Source organism: Taurulus bubalis, assembly GCF_910589615.1.
Source record: "Taurulus bubalis genome assembly, chromosome: 17".
Taxonomy (NCBI): Eukaryota; Metazoa; Chordata; class Actinopteri; order Perciformes; family Cottidae; genus Taurulus; species Taurulus bubalis.
In genome coordinates, this window is record NC_136605.1 from 15,943,925 (window position 1) to 15,958,780 (window position 14,856).

The 14,856-nt window shown below is 42.7% G+C and overlaps 1 protein-coding gene across 1 annotated transcript in view; it reads right to left on the reverse strand.

Annotated features, from left to right (window-relative positions):
• cacna1ia (calcium voltage-gated channel subunit alpha1 Ia) overlaps nucleotides 1-14,856 on the reverse strand; it is a gene marked incomplete at both ends in the record, with an annotated part of 99,528 nt that overhangs the window by 35,877 nt on the left and 48,795 nt on the right. Inside the window, 6 exons of the mRNA XM_079233630.1 lie at nucleotides 1,240-1,425; nucleotides 1,999-2,150; nucleotides 5,591-5,979; nucleotides 6,336-6,660; nucleotides 9,491-9,583; nucleotides 9,936-10,284. Of these exons, the coding sequence (XP_079089756.1) occupies nucleotides 1,240-1,425; nucleotides 1,999-2,150; nucleotides 5,591-5,979; nucleotides 6,336-6,660; nucleotides 9,491-9,583; nucleotides 9,936-10,284 (1,494 nt within the window). The remainder of the gene's footprint in view (nucleotides 1-1,239; nucleotides 1,426-1,998; nucleotides 2,151-5,590; nucleotides 5,980-6,335; nucleotides 6,661-9,490; nucleotides 9,584-9,935; nucleotides 10,285-14,856) is intronic.

Here is a 14,856-nt window from a genome sequence, read left to right on the forward strand (position 1 = left end):
TTAGCTGGTTTAAACCTCTGATGCCATCTGTCTTACTGCTGCGCTGCAGGCGTAAGGGGGCTGGCATCAGGTACGCATACACTCATGCACGTTAAGATACAAGCATTACGCTGCTGTTGAGCTCATATCTATCAAATAAAAATGAGTCACAATTACAATTAGAATAAATCATTAAAACAATAATGATTCTGTTCATACTATCTTCATTTTTGGTGGTCGCCCATAGAGGTGGAACTGGAGGGGAAACAGAGTACATTGTGTGTGTGTGTGTGTGTGTGTGTGTGTGTGTGTGTGTGTGTGTGTGTGTGTGTGTGTGTGTGTGTGTGTGTGTGTGTGTGCTGTGGGAGGGCAACAAGATCAGGCTCAGGTTAATGAGTATGTTTTTATTAATTGCAGTTTTCAGCATCTGCATCACAATATTCACTTGGATACAATGTTAAAGGCTGTATTGACAATACTTAGAGAATCATTTTGAAATATGAGGACAACTCTTCCTCTCTGTTAGATTTCATAGTTGACATAGTGGAATGATTGGATGGGTTTATACTGAATTCATGCAAAGCAGATGGTGCCCTGCTAACCATCTTTACAGTCAAAACTAAATATATTCATATTCAATTTAAATCAAACTAATCTACCAAAACTTCGTTAGAATTTGAGCTGACAGTTTAACAGTTATGTTTTTCTGTTATCATTGTTTTTTGGCCCGAGGCCTATCTGTCTAATTTAGTGGAAATTAAAAAAGTTTATTGTAGTCAAATTTATAGCTGACAGACACACGACTTAAGGTGCTTAGAACTTTCATGGCAGAAGTAATCCTGGAGAAGGAGGCAGGTCAAAGAGAAAAGCCTCGACACAGCTGAGATACAATTTGGGGGCAAAAATGATGTGGAACTCCAATAATTGCAAGTTAATCCTATTATTTTGCACAAACTGTGGCCTCTGGCTATGACTGCCTCCACCAAGATCAGCTACTATGTTTGACTTAATCTGCTGGTATTCTATCACTGCTTTTTTTTTATTTATTCAAAGGTTTGGAGGGTCAACAAAACAAGCTGTCTGAGACTGTTAACTGTCAGGCACAGAACTGCCCAGTGCACACGGAGGATACACAGGCATGCACACACGGTCCGCAACTTCACAATTCATGTTGACACTTTCCTGCCCTCTCTGTGTCTTACTGATGTATTTTCAGAGCCATATTCCACATAAATACATGTCCCTGTGCCCCTCTGTTACCTGAAGATGAAGATGAAGAGCATAAGCAGCATACAGAACGTGGCCACGTTGTCCATAGTCTTCATCAGCACAACCAGCTGCCGCCTCAGTGCAGGCATGAACCTCACCAGCTTAATGACCCTCAGCAGCCTGAAGGTCCTGAGCACTGACAGACCGCCGTCTGCCTGACCAATGATCTCACACACACTGCATGTGTTGAGCCGGGTGGACGTGTGTGTTAAACAGAGAGGGAAAGAGAGAAAGTGACAAGTTGGAAGATGAAATTGAAAGAGAAATGTAAAAATGGGTGGAGTGAAACATTTGGAATGTTATTATCATGGAATGTAGGGAGAGGAGGATTAAAAAAAAAAGAAATACAAATGAATAGAAATGGAAAAGGCCAGATTAGAGAAGATAAGGGGATGAGTTGGTCCTAAATACTGAATAAAACACAGATATACAGTATAATCTATACTGGTTTGAGAAGGGATACTTCAGCATTTTTACACATTTTATTCCCACATTGCATTTCATATAGCAAACATTTGTCACATAAAGAAGTTGTAGTTTAATGCAAAACTCCATGTGGAATACACCAAAACAAGGACAATCTGATTGTCCTTGTCAATCTGATTAGATTACATGTGTGTACAAAAGCTCTCATTTAAGCTGCGAATGTAATGACAGTGTTTGTAAATATTATATCTCAATCACGAAATGGTAGCACGCTCCACTTGACAAGCTAACTTAACATTTGGCATATCAATATTGTTTGCAGACCTGATGATGACAATGATGCCATCAAAGATGTTATAGGGGTTCCTCAGGTACTCAAAGAAGCCAAAAGCAGTCAGCTTCAGGATCATCTCCAGGGTGAACATGCTGGTGAAGACAATGTTGCAGATCTCCAGGACATTGGTCAGCTGGTCGGGCTGCGTGGAGGGGTCACAGAAACAGAAAAACAAAATGAGAAACATACCAAGTAAGATGTGGGAAACAGTCGGGCAAAGAGTGGTAGGCAACATCTAAGAGGGCTTTGAGATATGAGCATTCCAGGTTAAAAACAGGGTGATGATATCCACGGAGAGGCAGGTACAGACAAAGAGATAAAAACAATCACCGCTGCCGCAACAAAAGATGCTGGGGCCACTGCGGAAACAATTGTGTACGCATCACATTTCTCCGCCTGTGTTGAAAAGGCTGTCACTCAAACGGAAAATTCTTTCCTTCCTGGAAAAGAAAATGAACGCACACACCTTATCTTAGATGGGCGACAGACAGAGAGCAAGGGAAGAGACTTGTCTTTTGTCTCTTTTTTTTTTTAGCACAGCTGTTTATGTAAACTTGTAAAGGAAAACTCATATTAGAAACAAAACAAAAAATCGGACAGTGAGAAAGGGAATGGAGAGTGTGTAATGTCTGTGTAACACATGGAGTCATATACTGGCTGAGTAGGGATAGGGGGGCATGTTATCTGGACTTGGCAAAGAAAAACACACACACACACACACACACACACACACACACATATATATATATATATATATATATATATATATATATATATATATATATATATATATATGAACAGAACACAAAAGAAAGAAACACACACGCGCCAGTCAATCCCGGATTTATTTCCATTTGTATGTGTATTGTGTGTGTGTGTGTGTGTGTGTGTGTGTGTGTGTGTGTGTGTGTGTGTGTGTGTGTGCACAAGCAGACTCGCTTTCTGAAGATATACTTTGTGTGTGTGAATGTGTGATATGGATCAGATGCCTTCTCTGATACCCCTTGAATTTCAGTTTCAAAGCCGGTGGAGAAATAGCCAGCTCGGCGTGCCAAAGTTAGCAAACCGTGTCAGAGGAAAACACACTCTCAGCTCTCCCCCTCCTCTAATCCGCTTTTTCTCCCAATCTATCTCCATTCCTCTAAGTTCTCTGTCCCCTTTTTTTCCTCTTTCAGAGTCTCATTATCTGGCAGACACATCTCTACCCAATCAATAGCCTCCTGTCGATCAGAGGAGGGAGCACGGTTGAGGAAGAACCCGCCTGGAGGAGAAACCGAGGAGCCGAGCAAAGGGATTGTTTAGGGGTAGATGATGACATGATGGAGGAGAGGAGAGGGAAATACTCGATTAGAGGGGGGAAAGAGTAAGAATGATTCACGGGGTTGGAGACTCATTTGAGCTCGGTACGGTGGCTCACCACTTCTAAACAATTTAGTTATTACACACATATGAAAACAAATATATATTAATAATGTGTTGTATTAGAAGAAAGGGAATGTTGGGATAAATGGAGTTTCATCCCTCAGGATCTTTAACCTTAACCTACGATTTATTGCCATTGACAGAACCATCACAGCTCTTGACACCACAGTTTAAATCAGACAAAATACCATCAATCCTCCCTGTCTTTTCTGCTTTTCTCCATCTTGACCCATTACCTGTCATTTCCTAACCCCGTTTCTCCTCATGTCTTTGTACCTGTGTTCTCCAATGTAAAATGTTCCCTAATATTCCATCTCCTAAATAATATATTATCCTCCCATTCTCACATACCTCTCCCTGTTTCTCTTTTGTATGCCTTCAGTCAGTGTGTGAATGTTACTTGAATATGAATGCACGAGCTAACTTCCAAACCTGAATTCCAATGTGCCAATTTCTTTTCCACACAGAGATGTCCAGACACGGACGCACATAACAAGAATGCAAATAGCAGCTCATCTTTAAATTTGCTCACGTGCAACATCATTTCATGACTAAGTGAGCAAAACTCAAACATAAATATGTAAAAAAAACAGCTTTGAGAGTCAAAGATCACAAAGGAAAATATGCAAGGACATACCTCCCGCAGAACAAAATTATTGTTTTCATTTGAAACCACACACTTGACGTGAACATTTCCCTTAAGCAGGGTGTGGTGCGAGTAACGAAGCCTTGTGGTTAGTTAGTTTTCGAGGAGAAGCACATCAGCTTCAGAGTTCCTGTTTTTCGAACACAATTGCAAGACGGAAGACTTTTCACTGCCGAGCAGAAACACACTTGAATCACTGCTTCTGTGTCAGCCTGTGGAAATTGTGGCGAGATCGACTCGAGAGAGAGAGAGAGACAGAGAAAGCGTCTGCGAGTGTGTGCATGGAATTGTGTTTGTGTGTTTCTGCATACGTGCCTTCTTTGAAACGCACACACACACTCACACACACACATAATCACGCAGGGAATTGAGCTGAAAACTGCTGTGTAACGGGAGTCTGCTTCGCTCTTCCCGTCTCACTCGTCTCCTCCTCTTCCTTTCCCCCTCCCCACAACCCTTGTTTTATTTTTAGAGTCTTCAGAGATGAGAGAAAGCAACTACTCTGTACGCTGTCAAAGAGTGCGTGGGTGGATGAGAGAGAGAAGTGGGGAGACGGAGGTTGAAATTGGGGGAGGTAAAAGAGAGTCAGACAGTAGAGACACTTGGGGGTAAGGAGGTAAGGACGGAAGGGAGGAAGACAGCGAGGGAACAAAGGAGCGAATGGGAAGGAACATGCAAAGGAAAGGTGCACAGAGGGATTTACGGAGAGAATAAGGGCAGAGAAGTGGAAGTAAAATTAGCAAAGGGGGGAGTAGAATGGCATGAGTTCAGAGAGAGAAATGAAGGAAAAATAAAAAGCAGCTTGTGTATGTACCTGCATGAGTTTCTGTTGGTGCATACACATACATATAAAACAAGATATTTGTTCATGTGCTGCATACACTGGACACAAATGGACGTTTGTTTATGTGTGCACACTTGCATGTGTTTGTATATTCATGCATGCATGCATGTGTAGTGTTGGCAGGCCTCTCTCTCTCTCTCTCTCTCTCTCTCTCTCTCTCTGTCTCGCCTTGTCTGTCTCTGAGGAGCCTGGCCAATGTTAAAAGCCAGCTTGGTTTTGTCTGCCGCTAGGCTAAATGTTTACACCTCTGTCAGGAAGCTGCATGGCAGTGATGCTCCACTCCCACACGCATGTCATCTGCTATTATGATATTTCTAGTAGCAAGGCTTCATCAGCAGTGATAGTGGTTCATCTGCTGAGGCTGAGGTAATACGTGGGAGTGAGAAATGATTACGCTAACCGATCTATTTACGTTGTAGTATGTCAGTCTAGAAATATTAACAGCAATGCATTTGCTGACAATGAATGGCAAGGACCATTGTATTTATCAATATCCAAAACATTCACTATCTTTGGCTAATTACAGGCATCTGGAATCAGTTCACAAACACAGTATACCCCTCTCTGGTATTAGTTTAACAGTTAAAGGCCTCTCTTCAGTTCAAATGGCGTGTATTGTAACAGTGTCAGTAACAATGTTCATGTGATAGAATAAACTATATCATCTTACCTGGTTATGATGCTCGATGCCCATACTGATAGTGTTGATGAGGATAGCGATCATTATGCCCCTGCTGAAGTACTTGCTCTCTACAATGCCCCAGAGTTTCCTCCTCATATCATTCCAAACGTCTTTACAATGTCCAAAGCATGTCCTCTTCCTCTTCTTCTCTCCATCTCCCTTCTCCTCGAGATGGTTCTCGTCCTTGCTCGTCTCCTTCACTGCATCCTCCTCATGTTCCTCCCCGTTGGTGGAGTCTCCCACCGCCCTCGCCCCCTCTTTCAGTGATAATGCACAGATAGGGCAGTCCTCGGGGTTCGGAGGGACAGTCAGACCGATGGAGTTGGCCAGTGGCTGAGAGCCGTTGTCTTGCTTGTTCTGGTGCGGACAATGGGACGCTAGAGAGATGGGAATAGAAAATTAAAAAAGAGTCTATATGCGCACTTTCATTTCATCACTCAGGTGCTCTTTTGCGATGCAAAATATACAGGATGCGAGCATTTGCAGTAGTTGCAAAAGTTTCTAAATTGTATTTTGGGCCAGAACAGTGCCAGCTACACCTCGTTGGTGGCTGTACCATATTTCATTTAACTTACCATCCATTATGTGGGCATGAATTACACAATCAAGTCAGGTCAACTAAAACATATTCAACTCATACTGTTAAACAACGGCATGTGTTGTCTGAGATGAAAATGTTAAATGTTACATACGACATATTCACATAGTCATTTGCTGAGGCCCTCCGACTCACTTTTTGGGTGCCTGGAATGATGCCGCTCTCCTTTCACGTTCCCTCCGCCGCGCCTGTTGCCCCTGCCTCCTCCAGCTGGCGGGGGTTTGCCCCTCAGCTGGTAGTAGAACGCTGCCGATCTCCTCTTAGCCTTGCGGAGGACGTGGCATACCAGCTGGAAGATCTCCTCGTAGCAATCTCCTGGCTCAGCCATGCTGGCCAGGGTGGAGGATGACAGGCACTGTGCCCTTTGCTCCTGCATCAGCTGGTGCTCCCGCTGTTTCGTCTCAGAGAACTGGGTGGCGATAACCACCAGGCACAGGTTGATCATGAAGAATGAACCGATCTGGACGGATGGAGAACAAGGAACAAAAAGTTACAGACTGGATGTAGGTGGGACTTCTTGGGTGAGTCCAAAAGCGAGTGCAAACAATGGAAAATGACTGCGGGGATTAAGAGCTACTATCTAGCCCGAAGAATAACTTGTTTTATAGAAAAGAAAGTTGTTAAACAGTAAGTGCAGAAATCAAGATTAAACAAACTTAACCCAGAGGCAACCCAAACTAAAAGAATAAGAACCAGTGCAGTGTCTTATTTAAATAACCAGACTTTTGGTTTAAGAAACATGAAATATGTAAAGAATTGTGATTTCCCAATGGTAAATATAGACTTTGAGCTCTCACACTGGCTGATTCTAACAATGTGTGCTAATCCCCTTGTAGAAATGATACGCCGCATGTTAAAGGCCTCTTAGGGCCGGCTTCCCAACAAACCGAGGCTGATGGGAGTCGACGGACAGAACCAACACACAAGCCCAAAGCACAGCGTCCGCCTATCTTTCACTTTCCCTCCCACCTCTACTCCAACTCTTTCTTTACTATTCTCCCGTGCTGCACAACGCTTACAACGAACATGTCTTTGCCCATCAGTACATCTTTATTTGTTAGCTTTTATTTCCTTAAAATGAGTCAAAGTGAGGGTTGGAGGGATCGTAGCAGAGAGCATTGTGGGTGGTACGTGCATGGCTGACCCTTTTAGTGGCAGTAATGGGAATCACTACAGGACAGCTAAAATGACTTTTATTGGACAACTCTGAGCTGGATATGGAACAATGATTAGATCAATATTCGCTAATGCTGAACAACTCAAAAAGCGGACTTGGCAGCTTGTAGCAGAGTCTCAGTTTTGTTCATTAACAATCCGTACATGTTTCGCTGTTTCTCCTCGGACAAAGCTCTCAAACAGACACGTATTGAGAACAACCATAGACGGCCATATGCACCTACGAGGCTAAAACATCTGGAGCTGGAACACTCAATAAAACATGCACAGATATACAAATTCAGACTTAATGACCGTCCGCCTATAGACTTTCATCCCGAATGATCAAAGATGCAGGGGAAGGACTGGAGAAGCTGGGAGGAATGAAAAAAAGGAGCGAATCCAGAGATAGAGAGAGGAAACATAGCAGGGAGGTAGAAAGGGAGGAGAGATGCCCATCTGTGTCCTGTGGGTCAAACAGGTCTGCAGGTGTGTGGGCCTTTGATTTCCCTCCAGGCTCTCGCTTCTGTGTGTGTGTGTGTGTGTGTGTGTGTGTGTGTGTGTGTGTCGACAGTATTCTCTGATTCTGATCAGTAGACAGCTTTGCGCATAATCAGGGAGGGCAGTCCAATATCACGCACTCAGATGATCACTGCATTATGCATGCATGCAAACACACACACGCACGTACGTTCTCACTCACACTGACAAAAGGATGTGTGATCACACACTCACGTACACAAATTAGGATGGCAGGCTTATTTTACAACAAATTGCAAGTGTCTATGTGATTCCATACAGCAGCTGTCACATACATTTATGTGTATACATATACTCTCTTTTTAACACACACAAACACCTGCCTAATAACTGCCCTCGCTGAGCTCAAAATCACTTTAATCCATTTACACACACTTTTCAATCTGACACCAATAAAGACTCTGAGACGGAGCACTTGACAGTATATCAAGTGTCGAGCAGATATAGTTGAGACTCTGTCTGACACTGGAGGTCAACTTGAGTTTTGTACCTGGGAACAAAAGCTTACAGGATCAACTAACAAGCTTAAAGCACAGGGCGCTGTAACTTCATAATGACAAAACACACGCACACACAGAAACAGAATAACTACACAACGAAAGAATGAGAGTCAAGGTGACCCTCACTGTGTGAACAACACCTTTGGGACTCGTGAAAGTGCCTGACTGAAAACTACTGTAACAAACACAAAGTTTGACTTCACATCAGGACGTAATCAACTGTTCAGTTCAATGTTATGTGTTCTGCGCTGGTTATGACTATAACTGAGGAATGGGGCTAAATAATCCAGATGCCATGAGATTGCGATCAATGTTGCAGCATAAACCCAGCAAAAGCGATTACACAGGGACTCCATGTCAACTATCTTTTGGTGCCAAAAGGTGTTTACACTGGGAGTGCCACCCTCAGATCAGATCTGCCAGAGAGGATGAAATGTGAAGCCTCAGTCACGATGTCAATAATCTCCACTGTTGTGATGACGAAGTCTGTGGATGTTTTGTCGGTCTTGCACTCTTTTAAAGTGTGCTTCCTTTTCAATATATTCTCGTGGGGAAATTGTTCAGTGAGCTTGTGACTGATTGGTGTATTCACTAACTCTCCATTCATTAACTCTTACTTGTCTTTCTTTAATATCATTTTGCAGTTCTCCTCTCACCTCATTTCCTCTCTGGTCTTTTTTTTATCTCACCTTCAAGCTTTACAAAAAACTGCGTGTTTATTTCTTATTGTGTTCACCTGCTGGTGGGAAACCTCTGGGACTTTTATTGTACGTCTGCTGCTAAAGAGCGACTGAATGCAGGTTTTGCAGACAGCCAATGGCATATGAATGCAGAATTAAAGAACCTCTATTGTGCCATCATCTGGCATGGCACACAAAAAGCTGATCTAGCTCTTACACATGTGTGCAGACATCGTTTTTGTCTTTTGGATATACATTTTATCGTCCACTTCAACTCCTCTTCTCTCTCTTTTTTTTCCTACTCATCACCAAATTAATATTTCATAAGATCCACTTCTTTCCCTCATAAATGTATTGTAGTCAGTCCTTTATTCTACTATTGATATAAATACATATAGGAATGCATTTTACTTACAATGATGAGTAAAATGAAGTAGATGAAGTTGTAGAAGGAATGGGCATCCATCACATAATACATGATCTCCACCCAGCCCTCCAGAGTGATCACCTGGATGAGGAGGAAAGATTATTTTCAGTTAAGAAGAGAAAATTAAGAAATACATACTTACACGTTAATGTGACAGGGCTTGCTCAGCTGAAATAATATAATTGCAAACTTGTGGAACAGTCAAATAATGCGAGTGCTTAGGTTATTCAAAATGAATTCCTTCTTTTGAGAAGAATGATTGGATTTAAATAGTTCAAGAGCCCGAAAAACAACAATTATTTTATTGAAATAGTTGAACAAGCACTACTGTTGAAATCTACTCTTTAAATAACCTTAGAATTCATCTGAAACATATTTTTTTCAGATTCATTCTATTAGAACCTCATGAACCTTCAAACTCAATAGGACATACCTGAAAAATGACGATCCAGGCGTAGACGATGTTATCAAAGCTGATGGCTCCTTTGTGGGGGTTGGTACTTCCTGTGTGGCATCGAGTGTAGTACTGGTTCCAGTTGATGCACAGACCCACTGCTTCCCCAGCACCACTACCGTTGGCCAGCGGCTCAGGACTCAAGCCCAGAGTTTGTCTGTGTAGTGCGTCCTCCCTGTCCAGGCAGCATGTGCGTCCTCCTTCGCGCCTCGCCGGCACATCAGCACACGACATGATGCCGTTGTCGGAGGCCAGGGAGCAGATGAAGGGGCGCTCGTCATCCTCGTCCGCCTGGTAGTACGGAGCAGGCAGGGTCATACCTGAAGAGCTGGGGTCGGCACAACGTGAGAAACTATTGGTTATGGAATAAAATCTGTATACATAATAAAGTACATCATATATTTGTATGGAAGAAGGTCAAGAGAGGAGAATGTAAAGAAGTCAACCAAGTGGGATAAGTGCATCATTGAAGGGTGAACGAATAAATGCAATTGATACTGCATGAACAGCATATGCTCTCTTCCTTTTTCACTCTCAGTTATAAACACAAAAAATATATATACTGTATTTTTTTCTCTCCCTCCCGGTCTAATTTAAAAACACACACTAGAAAGAAGAAGATCCAGGAGCTGCTGACCTTACTAGACTAATAAATGAATCAGTATTGAGCTGTAAAAGACACAGTATGCGTTTTTGAGAGAAAATTCATACCCAGCAGTGGACTAAGGCGCCTAAAGCGAGTGCAGAAAAGCAAAGGCATGCTGACAGGTGTGCACAGGTGTGGGGTCATGACAAGGGCAACATGAGTGGCTTGAGGAGAAATCAAGCAGCGCCGAAGACATCCCCTTCCATGACAGATAGTCCTCTATCAGCTCGGAACAGAGAAGTGTGTTTCAGATTGCCACTTTAAATAAGCAATCGAAAGTTTTACACCAGCCGTTGTTGTTTAGAGAGCAGAGTACTACACTTTGTTAGTCAGAGAACCAGAGAATTTGAATTATGTGTTGCCTCTTTGCAGTTGACTTTGCATCTCAGGAGGGTCACTGAACCCCACAGCAGCTCATGTGTTCTTTCTTTCTCATCTTTTGTTTTGTTGTCCCTCTGGTTGGAAGAGTTGAAACTAATGCATCCGTTCTCACAAACCCAGAGGAGCCCTGATGCCAGCATTTCAAACATCCATCATTGCATCAAATTTAACATATATTGAAACCATTGCCTTCAACGTCCTCTCAGAACTACTCAAACAAGACGTAAATAGCTGCACTATGTGCTTTACAACGGGACGTTGAATGTTAAATCAAATAAAAAATACAGGGCCAGCTCTGCGCTGATTACCCTGCTGAACACAAGGACCTCATTTGCTGGGACTTTAACAGGTGGAGGAAATCATACACCACTCCCTCAGATGCAATGGGTTCACAAGTGAAGGATTTTAATGAGTGGCACGAGGTCACTGGAGGGTAGCTCTGACAAGAGTCTTCCAATGGTCACACATGATTTGTAATCCCATCCTTGTGTTCTTATTCTGAGAGAAACAGGCCGTTCTCTCTTCATGTATTTGTGGGTTTGTGGGATGTCCTGATATTGAAGCAGCTGTTTAATCTGTAGTTAAAGGCACAGGCAAAACAGAAATGAAAATGTTATTTACGGCGCTAACTCACCGATTGACAAGCACATCATTGGAGATGAGTATGTTAAGCACCAGATAACAGATTGTTTAATCATGTAAACTAAGTCAGGTGGAAACTCTGTGTGAGAATGTGTGTGTTCCCTCGCATGAAATCAGCAGAAAAACAGATTACGCTCTCTTGCATTGACACCTACACACAAACACACACCGCCAAGGAACTCATTCAGTCCCTGTACGCGCCCCTCTGGAGTGAGTGAGAGGCTGATTCCTGCCAAACTTAATGACACACATCTCCAAACTCTGAATCTGACTGATTGCCACCATCTGAAGCACCTCATCATTTCCTGACATGTCTCTCATACCTCTCAGTCTTTTACTTCAAATCAAGGGACTCAGTTGTATCTGCCTCTGTGAATTTATTGTCTGTTGGCAACCATTGCTTTAGTTATGCGCTGATGGGGCCTTTGTGAGTCTATAGACACATGTTATGACAAATACCAATAAACAGAAGAACACATGTAAGCATTCAAAGCAATCTTGCCTCCATGAAAACAATGTTAATAACACGTTAAATTCAAAACAATCGAGTTAAATCATTTAAAGAGAAAGAGCAATAAGCAAACAAATGACATGAAACCAATGCAACATTTAGGGAAAACCATCATTGAGCCAATAAGCGAGCCCTATTAGGTGTATATGTGAGCTCAGACATGACTGGAGTACATGATGGCAGGGTGTGGATGCTCATAGAATGGTCTGGGCCTGGGGAGGACACAAATAGAGCCTCTCCATCAGCGGGCCCATTACTGAACACTCACATTTAGGGTCCCTGGACCTACAGTATTAACTCATTGCTCTGTCTCCATCTCACACTTCAGCCCTCCTTTGGCTGTCTTTCTATTGCTTTTTTTTCCACATTTTATCCCCGTTTCTCACTACACACCAGTCTCCTCTAAATTTGTATCTTTTGCACAGGGGGAGACTTAGGAAAAGAGTGTCTAAGGGTAAATCATATTTAATGCACACACCTGCACAACCGCAGCTGCTTGCACCCTGCTGCTTCCTCTCTCACTTCCACTCATCTCCCCCATTCACCGTCTCTGCAATTTTCTAATTTCCAATTTTCCCTCCCCTGTCTCCCCCCCATCAATAGCGAGATGGATGCTGCTGACATACATAGGAGGAGATTTCCTCCTTTTACCTCAACAGAAACCCCACACATGCATGCACACTAATTCCAGGATCGATAGTAACAGTGGACATATCAGGCTGTACCGCTCCCCATTGAGTGGCTTAGAAACCAGGCATTGATTGTCGAGGTTTGCAGGTATGCACTGAGACACACTAAGCTCACGCTGACTTACAGCACTGTTTATGCAATTCAATGGAGGACACAAGGGACTGACAGCGGAGATGGACATAAAATAAATAAGAGAAAGGTTGTCAGTTGCGCTACATTGGAGGGAGAGATTAAGACTCAGAGACAAAAAGAAAGAGAGAGAGAGAGAGAGAGAGAGAGAGAGAGAGAGAGAGAGAGAGAGAGAGATGGGGGTGTGGAAGACCTTGTAGAGTAGTGGAGCATGAATGAAGCATGTTGCCCCCCTACTGGTGACTTGGCATGACACAGCATGGCAAAGCAAAACCTGGCATCACACTGAGAACACACCTGCCAATGGAGAGCGAAACAAAGGGAGGGATCAAGGCTACATTGTAGCAGAAAAAAGAAGGCAGTTTCCAGAAATCACATTACATGAGACTCTGGGACAGTTGGGAGGGGAAGATGGCATGGCAGGAGAACACATCTTATAAAAAATATATACTACGGGGGACTAAGAAGGAGAAACGGAGACCAACATGCATGGAACCTCTTTGGAAGTACATGGGAGAAGCTTCACTTTATGATAAAAAGGGATTTTGAAGTGCCGTTGGCTTGTACTGTGTGGCCACAAGTGAAAGATAGGTTTTGAATGTGTCTCCACAACAAATTGCCTTGTCGCTCTATGTATTCTCTTTCAACTTGGAGAAATAAATATGGATTATCGGTACTAGAAAAGAACTACATCTAGTAAAATATTCTGAGAAGGGAAACAAGCTGCCTGGTTGGAGACTTAAAAAATCAAAATAAACAAAGATTCAAACACAAAGGAAAATAAGGTAGAATAAAGCATGTGAAGAGAAAGGTAGAGATCAAAAGAGCGAGTGTGTAAAATGGCAAAGTGCTGCTACTTGACTGCGACACTTGGCCCACTCTATTATAACCTCTCAGAGCGCTAACGTTAGCTCTTTATTTAGCATAATAGTCCTCAAGCACTAACTCACTACATGCTTTCTAATTAAGCACTCAAGCACCCTGACTAATCTCCATAATGTGTTAGTAAAATGCTCTAAAATAATATGCTAAATATAACCTTGATTAAATAATAGGTAACAATCGGCTGACCAGCCTACTGGAAGGAAACGTTTTCTAACGCTGGACAACAACATAGGTGTCTTCTGATCCTCCTGATCAAAATTGTGTCTTTTTGCTTTACGCCATTTAGAAAAGTTAAAGTGGAGTTGTCACCACTATATCACCCTTTAGCCCAGTGCAGATAAATGTAGAACACTTTGGCTAAAGCAAACGTGTGAAGTGATTACTGTCGAGGTTGTTACGGTTCATGGCGCCTCTCAAGTTTAAGATGAGGACAAAGCCGGCAGGACGGTGCCAGCTAACAGACACGTGTCGTGTTTCATCTGGCTATGAGATCTGTCATTAGTACATGCTGTGTCAGCATAACCTGAGACACAGAACAGAAGGCACAGGGTAGTATACATGGCTTATATAAATATTAGAACGAACACATCAGGGACGGGGGACTTTCTAGCCAGCTGATGCAAGCATGAAAAAGGAAACTGAGAGAATGCGATAAAATCAAACACTCCTTGAATGTCACTCACACACAGACTCAGTAGGTGATGCCGTCATGTCGGCTCATGAATATGGAGGAATGCAGCTGGAATCTAATCAAGTTCTTAGTTGCAAACTGGGAAAAACTCTTACTGTTGTTTTGAAGCGCGAGAGAGAGAGATGGAAGGAGGAAAAGGTTGAAGCGCTGGAAGACAGTTATGCTGATGAACTGTATGTACGAAAGTAAAATACGTAAAATCTTGAATGGAATTCATGTGAAAAGGAAAACGATCGGGTATAACAAGATTGTTTGTTCATACGCAAACTGCACAAACCGGACATTTTAAAGTATATCATTTTCAATAAACCATTCAGTAATTCTT